The following is a 21091-nucleotide window of genomic DNA, read 5'->3' as shown; positions in this document are numbered from 1 at the left end:
ATAGGAAACGAAACTGCAAGATCAGATAAAATCATAAAAAATTCATAGTATCTTGTATCATTTTAGCTAAGACATAAATAAAAGAAATCATATGCGCGTATCATTTTAGGCCAACAAATAAACTGAATGTCCTAAACTTCTATGTGTCCGCGCAGCAAAGCAAACTAAAAAAAGAAAGGAGTTTTAGAGAAGAGAAGAATTAATTTCCAAAATTTTCGCCACGCCGGGCTTTTACTGTGTCTTCTTTGAATCAATTACGAGCTTTTGCGGCTTGATGCCGATGCCGTTGCCATTGCGATACATCTTGACGCCGTCACCCTCGATGAACTGGCAGGTACGGACGGTGCGCCAGAGTGCGACGAGAACGTTCGTGCGATCGACATGGTAGTGGCTGCCCATGACCTTGCGAATAGCCTGCGTGGCCTCCTCGGCATGATAGAAAGGGATGCGGCTCGAGTAGTGGTGCGCGACGTGGGTCTCAATGATTTCGTGAAAGAAATGGCGGCCTACGGGGCCAAAGAAGCCACGATCGACGGTCGCAGCGGCACCGCGCGCAAAATTCCACTCCTCGGCGTTGTAATGGGGAAGGTTGGGGTCAGTGTGTTGGAGATAGGTGATGCAGACAAGCCAGTGATTAACAAAAAGGTAAGGGATGAAGTAGTAAAGAATGAAATTTGCGAGGCCGAACTTTTTGATGGCAAAGTAGGCTACGGCGGAGGCAATGGCGATGCCGATATCGGAGATGACAATGTCCCTGTAATCTCTGGCGTCAAACATAGGAGCGCCGGGCCAATAGTGGTTAACTTTCCACTTGGCAACACCGGGGTACTTTTGGCCAGTGACATTGGTGAGAAGGTGGGTCGGCCAACCGAAGAGCTGCTGGACGACGAGCCAGTAGAGTGAGGCGATAGGAGCTTCCTCAGTGAGCTCGGAAAGATTGCGGGAGATGAGGTAGGTCTCCTGTTCGCGAGGTACAAAAACGGTATCACGGGTGAGGTGGCCGGTAGCCTTGTGATGCTTCGAGTGGGTCAAGCGCCATGAGTGGTAAGGTACGAAGAGGGAAGAGTGAAGGATCCAGCCGACGGTGTCGTTTGCGCGGCGCGAGGTGGAGAAGGCACCATGGCCGCACTCGTGGGCGAGAACCCAGATGCCGGTGCCGACCATACCCTGGAGGATACCATAGACGGCCCAGCAGAGGAAGCGGAGCGGCGCTGAGGAAACGAGGTGAATATGGGAGGCGCAGTATACGAGACCTGCAGTGTAGGAGAGGTCGCGCAGGACGTGGGCGAAGGACCTGGCGAACGAGCGCTCGAAGCAGCGTTTCGGGATTGCATCGAGGATGTCTTTGATTGTGTATTGCGGAGGCACGAAATCCTCGCCGAATGTCGTCTTATAGACGCGGGACGTCTCAAGGACGGTAGTAGTGGCAGCGGAGGAGGCCATTAGGAGTGGAGGTGGAGGGTGAGAAGGACAGGAGAGGAGGTGGAGTAAAAAGAGCTAGGAAAAAGAATTTGGGCTTTGGCTCGCGCTCGGCGAAGCTGGGCACTGCGACCACGCCACCGCAACACCCAGTCTTTCTCGCATAAAAGCCCCAAAATCAACAGCAATATCTAGGATTATTGCCGAAAATCCCTAGGAGACTTGTCTAGCAGCAGAGGCGGGCGTGCGGGCTACATTATGCTACCGCGATTGGACTCACCAAAAAAATGCTGAGTCGGAAATCATTGTTGGCTTATGTAAACTTACCGCCGCACCCCAACAAGCTATGCGCAGCAATTGTATGACGCCTCTGCCTCGGTGACCCTACTGCAGGTTCTGGAAGAGTCAAGCTTGTAAGATACGAACCTGTGAGTTACTACACTTGCCAACACTACTAATTCAAAGAATACTCAGAGAACGCAAAAGGCCAGTCACATGCGCGTTGCTACTGGGTTCTATTGATCCGCCCATACATAAATACACAAAGCCCTTGCCCTGATTGACCCCAACAGCGGCAGCGGCGATAGTTGAGCCGAGAGCATCTACTCCTTGCATGTCACGAATAAGTCTATTCTCTATCTACACGTGATTTGCACGTTCATATCTACAATTGTATGAGAGCGACTTCAAAGAGACTGAGACTGAGACTGAGAGTTCATTATTCTTCACCACATTTATACATATATATTCAGCGCCACACGCATATTTTACAGCCTCTAAACTTCTTCTTCCCCACGCCATCAACTTTCTCAACTTTCATCTCAGAAGCCTGCTCTCCCTTCTTACCGCCAAATTTTGGCAGGTTTCACTTGGCCTCTCTAAAGACGTAAAACCCAATCAACAGAAACGCAGTATTAAACAATATAAACGCGCACTCTAGTCCTACATTTCGCCATCGCTGTCCGTAACTGACACCAACAGTACTCAAGTATTGATCTCCGACAGTCCAACTTGCAATACTGACAATCGGCCGTCGCATTCGGATTGTTATTGTATCCCTCCGCACTATCGGCAAAGTCACCAGCATACTAATAGCAAGTCAATCCATCTGGAGGACTGAAAATGTTGAACTCCGTTTCCTTGCATGTTACTCTGCGGTCATGCAGAATGTCACCAAGTAGAGATTGCAAGAAGTACGTGAATGCTGCGCCGATGAGTTAGTATACCAAATTGATAATAAGATATAAAATCTAGCTAACTTACGAGAAATGCGGCACATGAACTTCTAGAAATGAGGAAATAAAGAAACCGGCTGAAAAATGCCAGAAAAGTTCATAATCATAGAATAAAAAAACGAAGTAGCAATATTAGCTGTTGCAGCGTCCGGTACAAAGGGCGTGATTGCCAACCCGAAAATTGTCCAGAAGGTAGAATACAAAAAACAGTAGGAGAACCAAAAGTATCCTGCGCGTGTAGTGGCTCGATCGTAATTGATCATAAAGTATGTGATACAGTACATAACCGTTGCGAACGAGATGTTATAGGGCAATTCTGCAAGCAATTGCGCCAATTGCAACACACTCCAGTGATATGTATTCGAAGCAGCTTCGCAAACTTCAAAAAGTTCTCTGATTTTAATTGCGCGAGGCTGCATCTGGTCTACCAGCGGCACACCTAACACCTTTGGTAAAAGGATTGAGAAAATTAAATTCTGCACGCCCTGTATCGAAAATTACGACTTCCAAAATGAGAATCCAATAAATAAGGTACCAACAGTAAACAGCATGAATTTTGCCATAATATAACTAGGAGACCGCCAGTAGATTTGGTAAGTACGAATACAAACGGCGTGCGCTTGCGTGAACCACGAAGCCGCGTATCGGTCAGTGAGATCGCGACCGACGTCTTTGGAAGGCAGCACGCTAAGTTCGGCATGCAACTCATCAATTCGTGTCAAATTAATGAAATTCGACGACTGACGCCAAACATGCGTGAGTTGTTGCCAATCTCTCCAAAGTAGACCGTCTGGCCTCCTTTCTTCAATAAAAGCAGCTTATCAAACTGTTCAAAAAGCGTGGCAGAAGGCTGATGGATCGTGCACAGAATAGACTGACCCGCGTTGGCAAGCTTACGGAGCAACTGCACAACGGCTCAGGCCGATTGCGAGCCAAGACCCGAGGTGGGCTCGTCAAGAAAGAGAAGCAATGACGGCCTCGAAGCAAGCTCAGCGCCAACTGTCAATTTCTTGCGCTGCTTAACGTTCCGTCCACTACATGGGCTACCACCGATAGCTTCTGCGTAAGCCTCCATACCGAGCATTTCAATCACAGACTCGACGTATTCGTATTTTTCCTGATAGAAGCAGTCCGAGGCTGACGAAGTAAAGCCGCAAATCGTAATGCCTCACGAACAGTAGACTTGGCAACGTGCAGGTAGCTTTTAGCACGCATGTTTCGGATACTCTCACGAATGCGGAAGGGCATTGCGAAAAGCCCGCCAAGAGTGAAGAGGCTGGTGGTGGCCATGTCGACACCGCGGAAGGTGAGGCCTCTGAAAGAGACACCGAAGGCGTGGCCAATAATGCCTGAAGACTCGCCCGCGCGGAGCTGGCGGCGCAAGATGGTCTCGAGCTGAAAATTCTCATTTGAGAGACCTATTTCAAACTTGGTAGCCGTGCGGGTCGAGACGGTACGCGAGAGTGCCGCAAGATGGGCCTGGTCGACGTTGTGTAAGCTGCGACGGTCCATGGCCGCGAGGTCGAGGTCCGACTGGGACTCTATATCTATGGCAGACATCTTGATGGCAGAAGCAAAATCTCAACAAGAAAAAGGGTAAATAGAAAGCAGACGGGAGGGGTATCGCCAGCATTTTATAAGATAATTGGGCTGCAGATCTGAAGGTACTCGTCTGGCCGGCCGCACGGTGAGTCGAGCTTTCTGGCTCCGATAAAGCCGCACGGCGGGTCACTCCGGCGGTCCACCAGCTAAGTAATTCAATAGATAGTAGCCGGCAGAAAGTCTATTTAGCAGTTTACAGAAAAGAAGGAAGATAGGAAAGAAAATAGCAGACGGTGACGAGCCTAAAAATGAGCTCGTATATCAGAATGTGTTCTAACTTTATTCAGTGTGTTGACTGTAAAGCTCCTTGCTCTTTTTTGCTCTTTTTTGTCCTTTGTCAACCGTAATGCTCGGCATCAGATTTGAATCAGCATCATCTGAGTAGTTATGATGCCTCTCCTGTCAAATCGCCTATATCAACTTTATCCGCCTCGTTGTCCGTAATTAACCACTCAATCTAGCTGCGCTCTCACACTTGGGTGACTAAACTACTTAGTCACAATGCATTGTGCACTGACCTTATCTTACAGAATAATCAGTACATGATTTGTCATCGCCGTGTTCGAACTGCTCCCACATCTCGATATCCTCACCCACTCCCTCTATCTTCGCATACGCAGTCACCGCACGCTTCTGCTCCCGCCGCGCAAACCACAGAAAGCACAGCAGTGCGCCAAAGTCAACCACATCAAACACGGTAGTCGCTATATATCCCACCTTGTAATGCGGTGCCTCGTACGTCGGAAACAGCAGCAGCGGCAGCCACAGCGAGAAGCCAGCGCCAATAGTGTTACCCACCGCGCACAGCAGTCCGCGTAGCTCTGCATCATCCTTAAACTCCTCTGATGCCCATGTAATCAGTAGCGACCATACCGGCTCGCCCGCGTAGCTACACATGTTTGCAAAGAACAGCACCCCTGTCGGCAGGTTCCAGATCGCAAGCAGTAGCGAGCCCACGAACCGAAACAGCGTCGCCAGAAACAGCCACGGCCAGCGTGCCCTTGTGCGATCAGATAAGTTTGCGAATACAAACCCAGACACAAACCCAAGCGCGTATCCGTAGGTTGGAATGATGTTCAGCTGCTCAACGCTATACACTCCTAGACTCTTCAGCCATAGATTGAAATATGACGAAGTACCAGAAATCCACAGCATTGTGTACGATACCAAAAATGGCCACGGTCGCCACGATCTGAAAAACATCGTAACAAACCTCTGAACCGTCAACTTTCTCGGCTCTACTTTGCCTTGCAGCTTCGCCCGTAGCATCCCAATCTCACGATCATGCTCAGATAGCCACCGGGCGCGCGTGTTGTTTGGAAAATCTGGTATGGAGTAGAATCCCCACAGCGCAATTGGCATTCCAATTAGCCCATCAATAATAAACATCCATCGCCAGCCGGCCACTCCTCCTACACCATTGAGAAAATAGTAAACTGCAGCTTGAACGTAACCCGCAAACACTTTGGCGATATATCCTGCGCAGTCGTACACACCCATTCGCTTCGCTAGCTCATCGGGCCCGTACCAGCTTCCTAATATGTATGCAAACCCTGGATATGATGAGCTCTCAAACAGTCCCAAAAAGAATCTAATTATATATATTGTCCTTGCGTTCTGTGCAGTTGCAATAAATACTACCAGTGTACTCCAAATCAGTTCGCATGCGGGAATCCACAACGAGGGGCGGATCCGGTTGATTATGATTTGCGACGGCGTCGAGCCTATCAAATATCCAACGTTGAAGAATGTATTGAATAAATTTCGCTCTTGTCCATGCAAGTCAAGCTATATCCCAGTCAGCACAACTCATTTAACTTACGGAAAATTCACTTACATCCTCTTGCATACCACTGACAAAAGCATTACTGACGTTGCTCACATCCAAGCTCTTCAATCCATAACTTAGCAGTGCATACACCAATATAAATCCATCTAATCGCTGAATATACCGTCTCTCATTTGGCGGCCTTGAAAAGCTATCCCATATTTGTCCCAATAAAGCACGAATTTTTGATGGCTCATACCCTTCCTCATCTCCATATATGTTTTTGTTTCGTTGAATTCGCAGATTATCATTTAGTGGATCTTCCTGCGATATTGTACGGTCGGCATCAAGAACAGACAGTGTACCATCTTCCACGACCAACAGTGGTACATCGCCAATCTCCTCACTTTCGACTCTCATTTGTTCCTTTAGGATAAGAAACTAGCTGGGCTAAGGTCAGAGTTGAATACCAACAGCCGCTCTGGATAAAGTAGCTCTTTTGACGTAACAGAGAACTGCTGCTGCCCAGTGCGGCCTCGCCTGGTGAAACTTTATTTAACGCGTCTAATCTTGTCGAGTCGCTCCTTGTCGCGACGCGTTGAGCCGCTCGCGTCACTTCGAAGTTTCCTTGCTCGGTTCCAGGAATCTTGTTCACGATTGTGTGTGCCAATCGAACTGGTTTTCTCAAGATGATTGCTGTTAATAAATTAAAATTTGCTGGACGAATACATGGTTAATTAACGAAACTTTTTTTCCATGTACTCGGTCGCTAACAGAACGGTACATATGAACCAGGCGCCATTATTAACACTGCTTTGCTAAGAACTACAAAAACTACGAAAACCGCACCAATAAAAAAAAAGGGAAATCTAGCAGGACTTAAAATCAAGAAAAAAATATCTTAAAAAAATATTGTTTAGCTTGAACCCGGATTCGAACCAGGAACCTCGGGATCTGCAATCCTACGCGCTGCCATTGTGCCATTCAAGCACTAACAATAACAAAATTAGTTTTCTAATCCAATATGTGGTACTGTAGTACAACCCGAACCCTCATTTAAATTGATTTCGATTTTCGAAAGCGAATTTTGATAGCCTGATCACTGATGTTGGAATAAAAGTGCAAAATGCCGACATGTTGAAGCTTGTAATGCTGTGCTAATGAGGAAATGGGTGCCGGAGAAAGTTTGGACGCAATCATGTGAAATTTCACTAGTTATTATGCTAAAAGAGATTGTAGATAGGAGCAAAAATCAGAGTGTTATCCCGAATGGGGAATCTGTTTAACTACAAAATCTACAAGGGCGGACGTAATGCTTTATTTTATTAAAGTTGCAAAAGTTTTAATTCTGTGGGCTGCTTTCTCTAATATAAGCTGGTTTGAAGCCAGTCAACAACAAATAATACAGTCTCTCAATATAGCCAATTGCAGGTACTGCCTCTAAACAATCAAAAAAAAAAAAAAAAAAAAAAAAAAAAGAAAATATAACTACTCTGCTGAAATGATCTCATAGATTTTTTTTGCGTCCTCAGCAATACCATCAAACACTTTTTTGAGCTCTTCACTAAATACATACCGCCATAGCAGCATAGCAAGCATCGCTGCCATGCAACTGTGCTTCCGCTGTGGCATGCTGGTGTAAAATATAAAATAGTCTCTCAAAGCAGAAGCCAACATGAATAGCCCATTGACTTCGATTTTAGGAGGCGGGCAACCGCTCTTGAAAGTCACGGCAAAGATGATTGGTGCTACCAAGACCTCCATGGATGACACAAGTTTGCCCTGATTTTGAAGCTCTTGAAGACCCACATGAGAGAAAAATGCCTCGGAAAGTTGAACGGGCGGAGCCTGTCGTGCGACAGCTAGTTTTTTATGCGCACCGACCCAGTCAATTTGGCTTAGATCGACTCTATAGATGCGGGCTAACCTGGTGATTTCAATATATTGATCAATTTGAATAGCATCGGCGTGCGAACGCTGAAAAGCTTGAGTATAAAGCCAATGACAGTTTATCCCATTTCCAGAGGCAACACCGTACAAAGTACGCATAGCTATACCTGGATCATAAGAAACAACATATGGACGAGCAGACTCATATTTAATATTTGAGCCGATACTGTCTGGATATCGCATCTGTCGCATTGTTACCATCTTCCAGCTATCAAGATAGACCCGGTCTTCAGATATTGTGACTGATACAGGCACTTTCATGGTTGTGTCCGGTGAAGTGCTTAAGGAACTTGACGAACTTGACGTGCTCGATGTGCGCATTAGACTCAAGGCAGGCAGGATGTCCTCATCCTTCGCCTCATCCTCATCTTTCATCATAAATTCTGGAAGAAAACTGGATTGCGTTTTGGCTGATACTGATAATTTTACTCTGTAAACTTTGCTCCGGATGTATATATACATGCTAATGCTTAGCAGACCTTAGCATTGTTTCAAATCGACCGAAAGAAATTGAGATGAATATGCGGATAAAATAGAGCAAGCGATGTCGGATTGATAAAAATCAACAAGTCATGCGAAAGATGAAAATAATAAAAATAATTATTGAATCGGTAGGCATATTTATAGCTTTTACAGCAAAAGGACAGCTACGGTCCTTTTATTATGCCTTGTCCTTTTATTATGCCTTGTTCAATGATTATTATTGTTGTTTATTTATCCCTTGTACCCGTGGCAGGAGGTAGCAACGCCTTTATCCCAACATGTAAGGCACGTAATCAGGAACAAGATCAAAGTCGTTGCGTCTAAAGAATTGTGTCCTTGTGTGTTGCCTATCTTGTGTCAACTGATGCGACTTTGGACTTCTAGATGTTGCTTAGATAATCCTTGCTCGAAGTTTTGTCAGAACATCCTTCGCTAAATAACGGCAGCGAATGAATATCTAGCTTGAAGAGCTATCCCTCAATGCGGTAAATAAATATCACACTCTCTTCTCATTTGTTAGGTTGGTCGTTGCCGTTGTCTCTGATATTGATATGTCCAGGCTCATCTTGTCTATTGATATGTCCGGGCTTATCTTGTCAAGTGTAATCCCCCTCATACGTTCTTTGTAGCATGGCAACAACAATGAAGTCTTTGATCTTTAATCTACTCTTACAAATCATCCCCTTCCTATGCACGATAGTCAAATACTGAAAAATGAAAAAAAAATATCCTGAGCACTCTCTGTGTTTTATCTATTTTGTCTTGTTACTGTTCAGCGCGTCCAAGTCCAAGACAGCAGCTCATTTCCACTCTGTCAGGACGTACACTGCTGATCGGCCATGAGCCTGCAGGCTTTTGAAGGCAATATTCCACTGGTATAGTTGATTATAACCCCACTACTTTTACTACTCTTCTTCTGAGAGCTGTTTCATTTACGGGTCTTGACATTTATCATCTGTCTGCTAGCAAGTGAGAATTTGAGGCCACTTTACAGCAGCACTGATGATTTCTGGCGCAAACCTCTTGACTAACATTAAATGATTCTGCAAATTTTCGACGGTATAAACGCATTTGACAAGACACACACCAAAAGCTATTGGCAAGAAGGGTGAAATGAAATGATCTTGTGTGGATACACACTGGATGAGAAACACCGGATTGAGTAACTATTTCATTAAGCCAATCTTTCGAAGCAGTAACGCCGTAGATATACTATGTTCCAACCAATCAATAATCAAATGCCTTCGTTTTAACGTCCTTCCAACATATCATACATGGCGCCCACAGATTCAAGTTCTTTGTATCATTGTCCAGATTGTTTAAACTTGCGTTTTTCATACCACAAATCGCTTCTACTTGAACCAACATTTATAATTTTTGGGCACCCTTCTCGGTCGTTTTCTAATCGAGTACACTCGAAGCAATAGAAAGCGTCCGAAATTCCAACACCAGAGCAGATGATACATTTGCCAGCAAAATTTCCGAACGAGCACTCATCACATATTCTTACTAATGTTGTTGGACGAACTAAACGAATTTAAAAAATTAGCATCATCCACTTAATAGTATACTAGCAAAAAGGCAAAAGAAATAATAGAGATCAACTTACCATAGCTATCGCAAACTGGACATTTGCCATCGCACTTCTCGCATAGACGACCAACACTAATACCAGCCATCTTACGGCACATAATCAAGTCTGGATGATGTCGTGACATTTTTAAATCTGAACCTCTAAGAAAGTAAAAAAATCTTGGTCTGATTTGCTGTACGGTAGATGACTGGCTTCAGCTGAGAGTAATCTGTTAAGTATACGTTCACATAACTTCAAGGGTTAGGGCCCAGATGGTTGATTTTTATTTCTTATTTAATGTCTACTGTACAATCTAATGAATGAAGTGAATGTAACCTAAGCAATAGATTATGTACATTAAAAAAGCGCTAGAATACAGTTATACTTCCCTCTCAATCTTTTCCAATACTCAGACAAGTAGACAAATAACACCGAAACAATGAATCTATAATTGACAAACACGAGCAAGCACTTTCTACAGCAGTCTGAATAAAAGACGACTCATACTAGCTCAATAATCGTCATTTGACCTCTACAATCTACCGCTTCTCTACCAAGTAGAAATGCATGCCTGCGTAGGCAAGCACAATAAAAATTGCGAAAAAGGCAATCAATCCACACACATCCCGCTTGAATGCAGTAGTATCAAAGCCAAACGTGCTCAGAATAGTAGCACCTGGCACTTCAATTGAGAGGCCAAATTTGTACTCAATCAATGTGAGATAGCGAACTTCATTCACCAGCATTGCTTCAAATGCATAATGAAAAATGGAAAGATTTTGAATCCATAGCGCGCTGACGGGAATAGAGTCTTTGTTCAAAAACAGTCCAGCAAACAACAAACTGAACAGCATTACCAAAATCCCAACCAAACTAGCAACTCCACTGTCTTTTATTAAGACACCAATGAAAAGGCAGATTGCAGCTGAAGCAAGATTGAATAGAATCAGTACTAACAAGAACTTCATCATCCCATTCGATTCAAAGTTCAATCCTACTAAAGGGTATATGATCAATCCTAAAATCAGTGGAGGAAAAACACGCAATGGAATAATGTCAAAAACAACTTTGGACGCAAAGTAGGAAATAGGAACGTAAAATCCATTTGCACGCTCGCGTACAAAAATTTGCCGCTCTGATGCAAAAATGTGAAGCGTTGTCAAAGTACTGAAGCCAAATAATGTCAACAAAAAGAAAAACAATCCAAGACGATTCTGGAATCCGGAGATGTCATTCACAATGTCGTAATACAAGTAACCAACCAGAACTAAAACATGTTAGCTTCTAATCAATACAATTATTTTGGATCTCTACATACCTGACAGCACAAGAGCAATACCATAGTGCGTTAGAAGTAGCATTGGATTCCGATACAAATTCTTGAACGTTCTTCCAGAAAGAATAGCAAATTGCTCCAAAATTCCAATCTTTTGCGAATCATACAAAAATGACGGAATTTCATCCGTATTTTCGCTCGATGCATGTAAACTCTGCACAATTTCTGCAATAATTGCGTGCGAAACATCGGATTTCTTATACTCTCTCACAATCTCCGCAAGGTCGAGCGTTTCAGCAACTTCGTCAGTCGTTGATGTGGCTTCGCTGGATTCAGCCCCAGCATCCCCGTTCTGTTGCAAGGGGTGTTCGACATCAGCCTCTTCCCTCGTAGATAAAGGTATCAATTCGCCATCTTCGTCATTTTCTTCCGATGTCCTTGGAGTATTCGAACTGGCTGTGAGAGATGGTAACGGAATGTCATGGTATGAATGGCCGTTAGTGCGACTTGCTCTCGAAGCTGTCATAGTAAGGTCGATCAAGAAATCAGCCAGGTTAAATCCAGGTGGACAGTCGTATCCAATCCCGGCGAAGTAAGCCTGACAATCCGCCTGAAGTCCTGAGTAAACTACTTCACCGTGAGATAACAGCAAAAGCCTATTAAACAACGCGACGATGTTTGATCGCGGTTGGTGGATAGTGAAAATCACTGTACGCTTGTAGTTTTGAGCGAGTGTTTTTAAGCATTCAATAACATTGAACGCATTGAAAGAGTCAAGTCCAGAGGTAGGTTCGTCCAGAAATAAGATTGAAGGACTAGTGACCATTTCACAAGCAATTGCCACGCGCCGTTTTTCACCACCGGAAATTCCCCGGCGACCTTCCCAGCCGATAACTTGATCTCTGATATCCATGATTCCTAATTCGTTCATAGTCTCTAATACTCGCAGTCGTTTAGCATTGCGAGACATTGTCTTTGGTAATCGCAACAACGCGGAATTTAGAATAGTCTCATATACTGTTAGAGTAGGCATAAGCGCATCTTCCTGATCAACAAATCCAATGATGCTTTTAAATTGATTCTCGGTAACGCCATAACCATTCACCAATATTTGACCATCTACTCGACCATCTTTGTTTTTGTGAGCCAGGATATCAAGCAAAGAAGTTTTTCCAGCTCCAGACGCTCCCATAATTGCCATGATCTCGCCCGGATGCACAACGCCCTGCACACCACTCAAAATAGTCTTTTCGTGAACAGAGTACGATGTGTCCCGGAAGAGCAAAGTAGCCGGAGTATGACCAGCCATGAGCTTGTACGACTCGTCGTCTGTGGGCAATTTAGTACTATTTGTCATTTCTTGCAACTTGCGAATGGCAAACATTACCCCAAACGCAACAAGGACAATAAACAAAATCACACTGAATATGCCAAATACAAGGACCCTTTTATTCAACCTTTTCTGAGGAAGTTCATACCCAGGAATCTCGCTATAGTGCATGCACTCGCCGCTGTCGCACTGCAACGTAATAGACTCGTCTCCAAATACAGACTGGATCAGGTCATCCATTGCAGGTTCTGAAAAATCACACGAGTCAGATGCTGAGTCGCAAGTAAAATATCCAGGACCGGCAATAGCCTCGGTAAGAAAGTCAGTGATATCAATTGAACCATCGGCGCCGCAAAGAGTCCGGTCAGGAATGCATGCACATTCGATATTGGGACAAGCATACATTGTCTTATTCGTATCCAGCGTAGACTCTATATGGGTATTAGATGCATTCTTCAAGGCAAAAAAAAAAGATACTGACCTGTAGAAAACTCACACTCGCTGAGCTGGCAGTAAAAGCTCTCGACTTCAGCAATCCAAACTTAACAATCACAGTTAATAATAGATTCGAATTATGCACCATGTAATGTAACTTACATTGAAAATCGCAGACCTCGGCGGTTCTATTACATGTGAATGTGACTTGCGGTAGATCTCCATCCAGGATGTCCAAGATTTTTCGATCTAAACCATATTAGAAAACAAGTAAGAAACTCAAGAACCTCCAGAGATCAACTTACTGGTTACATTGCACATTTGAAAGTTCTGCTTGACAGTCATACCGCCCTTGTAGCATGCGCCACCAGTGCCGTCTGGCATAAGGGCGTTACACGAATCATCATTTTGACAAACTATACACACAAGCACATTAGATACACATAATCAAAGTCATCGGCGCAAAGGAATACTATACCATTGCAGTTGATTCCCTCCCAGCCGTCTGAGCATTGGCAGGTGGGTCCATTGCGGGGCATGCGATCACGACCATCAACTAACGAACCACAAACTGTACAAACCATTAGCTATTGCGCTCTAATCCCCACTTTATAAGCCTAAATGAGGGATAGCGACTCACCTGGATCTACGCAGTCTGCACCACCAAAGCCGGCAGGACAGTCGCAGAGTCCGTCATATGGCCGGCAGTTAGCGAATTGGGTACATTGATGAGCCGGCAGCAAGCAGTTGAAACTTTTAAAGTCAGAACACCATTACATCTAATACAAAACAGTAACTAACCATTCATCTGCAGCCTCGATATGTGGGCTTTTGTGATTGAATAGCATCGACATATCGAAAGAGCTATTACGTGTGCTGGCGATGGTAGCTATGGCAGTACGACATTGCGCGAACATCAGCAACAGCGCCGCAATTACCAGCACACCATCTGATTGACAAAACCTCATGGTGGGAGTAATAATTCAGAATAAAGACAAAAAGACAAGTTGCAAAGGCAGGATGTAAAAGTGCACTCAAGAGTGCAGATAAGATAAGCCGCGACGGACAGAGCTCCAACAAGGACCGAAGCAGACTAGATTTATAGCGACAAAAAGATCGCCAGCTCTGACAGCACCCTCTCGAATGGATACAGATTAAACTGACAAACCCGAAGCACTGCTGACGCAAAAGATACTGATTGTCGTAACTCGCTTCGCTGATCGCAAACTATTTGGCCTCGAAGCTGGGCGTGCCCGAAACCGGTCATTGGGTCTCGGATCCGTCATTTATTTCAGGTCAGTAATCAGTTAGCTGACCCAATTACGTAACTCCAGGTCAGCCTACCTAGAATATTAATGCCTTTTAACATATTCTTTGATTTTTTATACCAACCTTTGCTTATTATAATGAGTGCATCTTTTAAATAGGATCAGTGGTGGCATGGAACTTGATCTCTAAAAGTGCAACTTCCTATCTATAGCCGTTATTGTGATTGTTGATCTGATTTTGATCTAAACCCGTATATTGACGAATTGGCTACAGGCTACAAACAGTAAAGCCTCGCCTCTTCCATAGACAGTCCATTCGCATTCTGCATTGCCGTTTATAGCCAACTGACTAGTAAAAAGAGCTTTCCTGCCGTCTAATTAGTTTATTCATGTAGCTATTTAGTCAGTGCGAAAAAAATCGCGGAGACGGACAATACACAATTTGCTGGTTGGCATCTTCATAAAACATCTTAACTGTTTTTATTAAATAAATGTACATAATAAAAACAATTCACGCCGACATTACAGAATTTATCATCTTTCCATTAAATAGCCAAAGCGGACCAGCCACAATCAGCTGATACGGCAAACATCAAGTTAGTTTCTTCTTCTACTTCCTATATCAGATCTATTTAAAAGTTTTATGCCAACATATCCAGAGCCTTTCGATCATACAAAACACCGAAAAAGTTATTTCTGGAAAGAGTAGTTCTCGTCAGTGATTCTGCCTCTAAGAACCGGAATTTCAGTTCCTTTAATGTAAACATCCTCAAAGAGAATATCGGGGCTGGCCTCAGGTGGGAGCGAAGCCTCGGCCTCAGCAACCTCCTGCTCAACGTAGGCACGAATCTCCTTGTCAATGGTCTTGAGCTCATTTTCAGAAACAACACCCCAGTTGACCAATCTGTCGCGAAGACCAGTGACAGGATCGTGGGTCGAGCGCATACGCTGAATCTCCTCGCGAGTCTAAAATACGTACTATTAATAAATTGTTTTGTAACGAAAAAAAAAAAGGAGGAGTGAAAGAGATACTCACTCTATAGGTAGTACCAGGATCAGACATGGAGTGTCCACCATAACGGTAAGTAGAGTACTCCATAACCAGTGGTCCGTTGCCAGTAGTAGTGAACTCTCTAGCAAACTGAGAAGCAAGCTTACAAGCAAGAACGTCCATACCATCGACCTTCAATCCAGGAATGTACTGACCACGCTTGTGGTACTCTGTCAAAGCGGACGATCTAGCAGCAGAGGTACCCATACCGTACTTGTTGTTCTCGCATGCAAAGACGCAGGGAAGCTTCCAGAGCTTGGCCATGTTATAGGCCTCAAAAACCTGGCCCTGGTTAGCAGCACCATCACCGTACAAGGCAAAGGTCGTGTGAGGAAGGCCAAGGTAATGCTTGGCAAAAGCAAGGCCAGCACCGACTGGCACCTGAGCACCGACAATTCCATTACCGCCGAAAAAGTTGGGAGCAAAAATGTGCATCGAGCCACCTAGCGATAACAATTAGTACCATAATGATTAACAGTCCTGGGGAATAGTACACACCCTTGCCGAAGGAAACACCCTCGCGACGGCCCATTAGCTCAGCGAGAATCTTCTTAACAGAAGCTCCGCGCATGTAGGCAAAGCCGTGGCAGCGGTAAGCGGTGATGACCTGGTCATCCTTAGTAATAGCATGCTCAATTCCAACAGCAATAGCCTCCTCGCCAATGGAAAGATGGCTAAATAAGTTATTAATAAACGGCCATGGTTAGATTGCAAATATAGATCATACCAGCTAGATGGTAACGTTAGTAAAAATAATCGCAAGAAATGACAAAAAGACGTTGAGGAAATACATACAAACCACGAATTTTCTTTGCTTTGTAAAGAGCATCAGCAGCAGTCTCCATTCGACTAAATCGTGTTAGCATTTTCAATTGCGGATCGGGATTTCTCGTATCGCCGAAGAACTTACCGAATGGAAACCATGTCCTTGTAGATCTGCATCAACTCGGCTTTGGAGGTAGTCAACTCATAGCTCGGAAAATCAAGTTCATAGGCCTCAAAGAGCTCAGAAGGAAGAGTGACTGTGAACGGAGCGTCCATCTCCTGCAGTATGATGCATTGTTAGCCCACCTCTCAAAAAGAAAGCCGGAAAGCAGAACACAGTGCATTCCCAAGAGATTCTTGAATGACTACAAATTCCAAAATACAGATACAAATTGGCATTAAAAGAATGAAACAAAATGCATCGAATTTATCAAAAATAGCGATATTACTTGAAAACTTACCTCAGGCATATGAGAAATGGTAGCCTCGGTCGCCAGCGAGCGGGCAGCAAAGGGACGAATCAGGGCTCTCGAGCCAGTCGAGGCCATACGAGCCGACTTCAAGGCAAGGGACAACATTGTTGTTGCAAGAATTGAAGATGGAAAAGGTAAGGAGAAGGGAAAGGAAAGTAGAGAGAGGGGAAGAGAATAGGACCTGGAATTCGCTGTACACAAATTCGGGCGGGCACCCGTAGCCGTTCTGATAACTACTCGCGCGGCCGCAGCACTCAGCATGCGGGATGTATGCCTTATGCGCAGCAGGTAGTCGTAGTTATGCCTTAAAGTTAGTGAGGCGTGCGCTTCCAGCCAATCAGTGCACAGTTTAGGCATTGGGAGTCTGTGGGCGCGCGTCGGCTCGATGGTGGGGAATCGCTCTCAATTGCGGTTCAAGATCGCTTCTAGAGCCGTATATTTTCGAATATAACTAGTAAAATAAAGTGAATGAAAGTATTCATATTTTCTATGATCTATGAGATACCTATGATGAGAAATATTAGGCAGCGTTGCTCACAGTGCCTCTGTTCCGCAATGTGGGGGCATCCTAGAGACTTTAGTATCGAAATACACTACTATATCGGTAATAATACATGATGATATCTAAACACCCAAACTCCATAAACAATAATTGCAACACTATAATCTCAATCCAAGCCTCTCTCTATCAATGGTCAGATTTTGACGGCTTTGCTGGAGGAAGAGCAACAACTACCTGCTTCAGATACCCAGATTCGGGCTCAGCGACGTACACGCCTCTCCTTGACGGCCGCAGCATACTCCGCGTCTCCCATGCCGGAGTTTCAAGAAACGCAGCGAGATTTCTCGGCACGCAAAGACCCACCGGACTTCCCATAACAGACACTGTTGATTCCCAGCCGTACTCGTCCACCATCTCTAATCCACTTGGGGTAGATGAGAAAAGGTTGATCACATAAAACGCAGTGCCCTTCAAAGACCATACCTTTGAAGATTTGGCAATCTCGACAATCGTCTTGACCACACCCGTTTCCTCAAAGAAGGGAATTCCCAGCTCCATAGATGCAATACTACCAACGGCCCATAAGCAAGACTTGAGCTTTGTCAAAATTGTCAGATCAGCCTCTTCATTGGCGTGCTGCTCAATGTATTCACAAAAAGTCGTCACATGATTTGTTTGATGAAGAAGTTTGGAACCTTCAGTAGTTCTTACTAGCTCCCTATAAAAATGCGGCGGGAGGGTCACACCCGCCTCAGTTGGCCCGGTACTGACTATAAGAGACATAGCAAGTTGTCTCTCAACGACATGAACATAAGTTTCATTGCCAGATTCGTACCACTCCTTCATTTGCTGCTCAATGTAGTCAAGTCCTTTCAGGAAATCTAAACCATGCGAAGTCGACAAAAAGCGTAGCAGCAGCGGTGAAATTGAATCCGTAAGATATCCTAAATCGGGAAGACATTTTACAATCTGATCCAGCGTTCGGCTCATCACACAAGCATCGCCCAACACTTTGACTGCCAAATCACACACTTCCTGGTCAACATCATAAAGTTGTTCAACAAGTAGCCGTACTGCCCAATCGTGCATTTTGAGATCATCGTAGTCTAGCAAGGTAGCCATGAATGACGTCGCAAATAACCTTACATCAATATCGCCGGTCATCAAGACTTTCGCAAGTAAAATGCGGGGATGTCCTTCAAGGTGATAATCTAAATTAGAAATTAACGCCATGATCAAGTCTTTACGTGAGCTTAATTCCGAGAGATGATAAAACATGTTAAACATTCTCCATCGTTCAATCATTATCACTCCATTAGGATCAGAGCTCAGAGTTCCGAGCAATGTGAAGTATCCGTAGCTTAATGTTGACTCCAATCGGTGCTTAGAAAATAACGGCTCAGATGAAGTAATTCCACTCATTGGATCCAGCTGCGCCATACATTCTGCAATCTGTCGTAAAAGTTTGTTCTCCGACAGATATTTGACACCTTCAGGATTGGCCAATAGCGTTTTGACCAGCACACTCCCGGCTTTAACGTATCTCTGAGTTGACGTAGTTTTGCGCACTTCGGAGAAGCGGTACTTAAAGGGCCGATAAAATGACATTAACCTTTTCATAAACTTTGTCGCTCTGATTGCTTCATCCAGTCGTTTGGGATTAAGCAACGGTCCCTGTATGATCTCAATTAAAACGTCCCAATTCCATTTTGTGTAGTTTTTTGTGCTTAATACATTTGTCTCCAGTAACAAGCTACGAAAGTAAGTATCATCAAGATGCAATCCAAGTGTCATTTTTTTCAACTCCGATTTCCTAGACTCTTTGACTGGAGGTCCTCCTTCTCCTCGATTCTGTAAAGACAGATCAGGGAGGGAGTGATATAAGCTTTTGGTAATTCGATCAATGCCAAATATAGCAGAACTGGCAGGGAATCTATCGAGCGAGCCAAACCGTGCAGCAGACGAAAATAAGTCGCCCAAAATCTGAGTTCTGATCGCATATGTTTGAGGAAGAATCTTTGCAGACAAACTAATAATCTCGCCCAGTAAAAGAGTAGCCTTACGTGTATTCTTGGCATCCAAATTTTCCTCAATCATAGAAAACAAAAATCGTAACAATTCAGCTTCAATAAAAAGCGAAAGCAATAAAGCCACGTATTTGTCCGTCAAGGAACGGCTGGAGTTTCTCATTTCTTTTCTCTCAGAGGCTTCTTCGGCTGTGCTTGACGCGAAATCTATGCCAGACAGTAAGCCATTTAAACCAGTTGAGCTAAGTGAGAGAAAAAAGACATACCTGTCATCTTTTGACCAGCAAGAAACGGAGCGGACCATGCCGGAGACTTGATGTTAAAAATCTCAAAATAAAGATCCATCATCACATCCTATTAAAAAGGGTTTAGTAGATGCATTACTTTTCAAATAGGATTCCGGAACAGACCCTCAATGCAGGAAGTGGCAACCTCAGCACTTGTACAAATGCTCTGACTGATCTGAAATTGAACATACACATGTAAAAGAGCCCAGGCCAGCTCTTGAGCATCAAAATGATTACCCTCGCACAACTCTTGATCTTTGCCTCATCCATGTGATCTTGCTCTTGCAGTTCAGTCAGTGGAGCAAAAACAATGTCAAGGTCCTGGCCAGGCCACATATATTGTCGTGTATCCGGTTTATCGAGAAGTTGCATAAAAGCTAATGCGATGCTTTCTGACAAGTCATAGGGTCCATTTGCTAATGTAAGTGCCAATACTTTGATACCGCCGGCTGCATTGACCTTGTCGGGTGCAAAAAGTACTGCATTAAATTAGTCATGTTGAACAACAATAAGAGCAAAAATATTACTTACACAGCTCTGCAAGTGTCTCGAGAGCTATAGTACGCAATTTATCGGAAGGCTGTTCTGCTACAGCCACCAAAGCACAAATTACACCTAGCGATAACTCATTGACTCCATTTGCAATCTCCAGATAGCCACGAATAAACTTAATTGCTTGTTCTCTTTCGACATTAAATTCCGCATCTTTGGCAAGTGATCTGCAAGACACATTAGAAACAAGCAATCACTTGAGCTATGAGCACATACTTGATAACAAAGGCGTCAGTGCGTAGTCCAATTATCGTTCTTAAGGACTGAATGTCAGAAATAGCATATCGAGCAGTCCGGTACCCGGATGCCACAACTTCTTTAGCTGGATGAGATAACAGCTTTTGCACTCTGTACATCTATATGTTAGCAGCGTATAGCTGTATGGAGAAAACACAGTTCACATACCGACGACCGAAAACACTCAGCACGAGTTCTTTTTTCAAGTTGGGATATCTCTGCAATAGCGAAGCCAATTCATTCGTCTTGGACACCAGGAACAGTGGTGACCGATCAGGTTCTTCCAATGACTGTAATAAATCGCCTAAAGCCCAAGTGGGGCTAGAGGGACTGTTAGGTGATTCTGTTGTGCATACAATTAGCATTTTTGCAGCAATTATAATAGGAAAGATTTGATAAAGACCTTCGTCATTCTTGCTAGCCGACGTGACGTCCAGATCGGTTGCTATTGGATCCAGAATGATCATTTGAGAGTATTACACCGCCGCGAGTGAAGGTCCGGAGTTCCAACACACAGCAGTTCAGCAAATTCAACAGTCACAAAGTCAGCCCTCAAGGGCCCACACAAACCAGTAGTACTAAGGGAGCTAATTTCAGAGCCACGGTGTCGAAAAGATATTTAGACAGATGGATGTCTGTCTTATGAGAATCTCGTCGTTTGATATTATTCAAAATCTAACGAGATACTCGCCTAGTCCGACGGTGGTGCATCTGAATGAAAGACAATACAAAAAATAGAATATATGGAGATATTTTTCAAATAATATATGAAGAGCGATGATGTTTGTATAATGCTAATTTGTAATCAAAACAAGTGATGTTTGAATTCTCTTGACATCGGGCTCATTCAGCGGTTAC

General features: G+C 44.1%; 9 protein-coding genes and 1 non-coding gene across 10 annotated transcripts; all 10 read right to left on the bottom strand.

Annotated features, from left to right (window-relative positions):
• Positions 1-26: 26 nt before the first annotated feature.
• Positions 27-1915, bottom strand: V2V93DRAFT_373472 (fatty acid desaturase-domain-containing protein). The gene has a single exon (XM_066910991.1). It carries the CDS (start codon positions 1441-1443, stop codon positions 232-234), a length of 1212 nt encoding a protein of 403 aa, XP_066764129.1. The 5' UTR covers positions 1444-1915; the 3' UTR covers positions 27-231.
• A 369-nt stretch (positions 1916-2284) lies between these two features.
• V2V93DRAFT_392209 (ABC-2 type transporter family protein) lies at positions 2285-3073 on the bottom strand (the record flags this gene model as incomplete). Its single annotated transcript, XM_066912468.1, has 5 exons — positions 2285-2415; positions 2444-2484; positions 2509-2623; positions 2683-2704; positions 2729-3073. 5 exons carry the CDS (start codon positions 3071-3073, stop codon positions 2285-2287), a joined length of 654 nt encoding a protein of 217 aa, XP_066764128.1.
• Positions 3074-3570: 497 nt separating this feature from the next.
• On the bottom strand, positions 3571-4214 carry V2V93DRAFT_381762 (uncharacterized protein; the record flags this gene model as incomplete). The annotated part of the gene is made up of 2 exons (XM_066912121.1): positions 3571-3771; positions 3831-4214. The coding sequence occupies 2 exons, from the start codon at positions 4212-4214 to the stop codon at positions 3571-3573; spliced, it is 585 nt and encodes a 194-aa protein (XP_066764127.1).
• A 280-nt stretch (positions 4215-4494) lies between these two features.
• On the bottom strand, positions 4495-6583 carry V2V93DRAFT_58679 (major facilitator superfamily domain-containing protein). Its single transcript, XM_066912737.1, has 2 exons — positions 6094-6583; positions 4495-6044 (listed from the first exon to the last, which is right to left on the bottom strand). The coding sequence occupies exons 1-2, from the start codon at positions 6442-6444 to the stop codon at positions 4776-4778; spliced, it is 1620 nt and encodes a 539-aa protein (XP_066764126.1). The 5' UTR covers positions 6445-6583; the 3' UTR covers positions 4495-4775.
• A 359-nt stretch (positions 6584-6942) lies between these two features.
• V2V93DRAFT_t51 lies at positions 6943-7014 on the bottom strand. Its single transcript has one exon. It is a non-coding gene; the product is annotated as a tRNA-Cys (tRNA).
• A 498-nt stretch (positions 7015-7512) lies between these two features.
• V2V93DRAFT_360316 (uncharacterized protein) lies at positions 7513-8436 on the bottom strand (the record flags this gene model as incomplete). The annotated part of the gene is made up of 1 exon (XM_066908128.1): positions 7513-8436. The coding sequence occupies one exon, from the start codon at positions 8434-8436 to the stop codon at positions 7513-7515; it is 924 nt and encodes a 307-aa protein (XP_066764125.1).
• Positions 8437-9760: 1324 nt separating this feature from the next.
• On the bottom strand, positions 9761-10175 carry V2V93DRAFT_327073 (PHF5-like protein; the record flags this gene model as incomplete). The annotated part of the gene is made up of 2 exons (XM_066907547.1): positions 9761-9984; positions 10067-10175. The coding sequence occupies 2 exons, from the start codon at positions 10173-10175 to the stop codon at positions 9761-9763; spliced, it is 333 nt and encodes a 110-aa protein (XP_066764124.1).
• A 181-nt stretch (positions 10176-10356) lies between these two features.
• V2V93DRAFT_373463 (uncharacterized protein) lies at positions 10357-14355 on the bottom strand. Its single transcript, XM_066910990.1, has 8 exons — positions 13873-14355; positions 13712-13824; positions 13550-13642; positions 13377-13487; positions 13234-13320; positions 13118-13177; positions 11349-13067; positions 10357-11297 (listed from the first exon to the last, which is right to left on the bottom strand). The coding sequence occupies exons 1-8, from the start codon at positions 14037-14039 to the stop codon at positions 10570-10572; spliced, it is 3078 nt and encodes a 1025-aa protein (XP_066764123.1). The 5' UTR covers positions 14040-14355; the 3' UTR covers positions 10357-10569.
• Positions 14356-14635: 280 nt separating this feature from the next.
• On the bottom strand, positions 14636-16816 carry V2V93DRAFT_373461 (dehydrogenase E1 component-domain-containing protein). The gene is given in 7 exon segments (XM_066910989.1): positions 14636-15305; positions 15376-15833; positions 15889-16065; positions 16173-16174; positions 16186-16239; positions 16301-16434; positions 16617-16816. The coding sequence occupies 7 exon segments, from the start codon at positions 16731-16733 to the stop codon at positions 15030-15032; spliced, it is 1218 nt and encodes a 405-aa protein (XP_066764122.1). The 5' UTR covers positions 16734-16816; the 3' UTR covers positions 14636-15029.
• A 170-nt stretch (positions 16817-16986) lies between these two features.
• Positions 16987-21053, bottom strand: V2V93DRAFT_373456 (Rapamycin-insensitive companion of mTOR, N-term-domain-containing protein). The gene is made up of 7 exons (XM_066910988.1): positions 20637-21053; positions 20402-20576; positions 20213-20344; positions 19976-20163; positions 19568-19923; positions 19424-19511; positions 16987-19364 (listed from the first exon to the last, which is right to left on the bottom strand). Exons 1-7 carry the CDS (start codon positions 20698-20700, stop codon positions 17317-17319), a joined length of 3051 nt encoding a protein of 1016 aa, XP_066764121.1. The 5' UTR covers positions 20701-21053; the 3' UTR covers positions 16987-17316.
• Between the last annotated feature and the right edge of the window lie 38 nt (positions 21054-21091).

This window comes from Kockiozyma suomiensis (assembly GCF_038497685.1).
Source record: "Kockiozyma suomiensis strain NRRL Y-17356 unplaced genomic scaffold V2V93scaffold_12, whole genome shotgun sequence".
NCBI classification, from domain to species: Eukaryota; Fungi; Ascomycota; class Lipomycetes; order Lipomycetales; family Lipomycetaceae; genus Kockiozyma; species Kockiozyma suomiensis.
Note: the sequence above shows the minus strand (reverse complement) of the source record. Positions and strands in the feature narration are given on the sequence as shown.

Coding starts and splice junctions, on each gene's coding strand:
- V2V93DRAFT_373472 (XM_066910991.1), bottom strand. CDS start 1,443: ATGGCCTCCTCCGCTGCCACTACTACCGTCCTTGAGACGTCCCGCGTC.
- V2V93DRAFT_58679 (XM_066912737.1), bottom strand. CDS start 6,444: ATGAGAGTCGAAAGTGAGGAGATTGGCGATGTACCACTGTTGGTCGTG. Junction 6,045..6,093: donor TCAGTGGTATGCAAGAGGAT/GTAAGTGAATTT, acceptor ACTGGGATATAG/CTTGACTTGCATGGACAAGA.
- V2V93DRAFT_373463 (XM_066910990.1), bottom strand. CDS start 14,039: ATGAGGTTTTGTCAATCAGATGGTGTGCTGGTAATTGCGGCGCTGTTG. Junction 13,825..13,872: donor ATCGAGGCTGCAGATGAATG/GTTAGTTACTGT, acceptor TGACTTTAAAAG/TTTCAACTGCTTGCTGCCGG. Junction 11,298..11,348: donor TATTGCTCTTGTGCTGTCAG/GTATGTAGAGAT, acceptor AACATGTTTTAG/TTCTGGTTGGTTACTTGTAT.
- V2V93DRAFT_373461 (XM_066910989.1), bottom strand. CDS start 16,733: ATGTTGTCCCTTGCCTTGAAGTCGGCTCGTATGGCCTCGACTGGCTCG. Junction 16,435..16,616: donor CCATTTCTCATATGCCTGAG/GTAAGTTTTCAA, acceptor ATCATACTGCAG/GAGATGGACGCTCCGTTCAC. Junction 16,240..16,300: donor AAGGACATGGTTTCCATTCG/GTAAGTTCTTCG, acceptor AACACGATTTAG/TCGAATGGAGACTGCTGCTG.
- V2V93DRAFT_373456 (XM_066910988.1), bottom strand. CDS start 20,700: ATGATCATTCTGGATCCAATAGCAACCGATCTGGACGTCACGTCGGCT. Junction 20,577..20,636: donor GGCTAGCAAGAATGACGAAG/GTCTTTATCAAA, acceptor TATGCACAACAG/AATCACCTAACAGTCCCTCT. Junction 20,164..20,212: donor ACTGACGCCTTTGTTATCAA/GTATGTGCTCAT, acceptor TGTGTCTTGCAG/ATCACTTGCCAAAGATGCGG.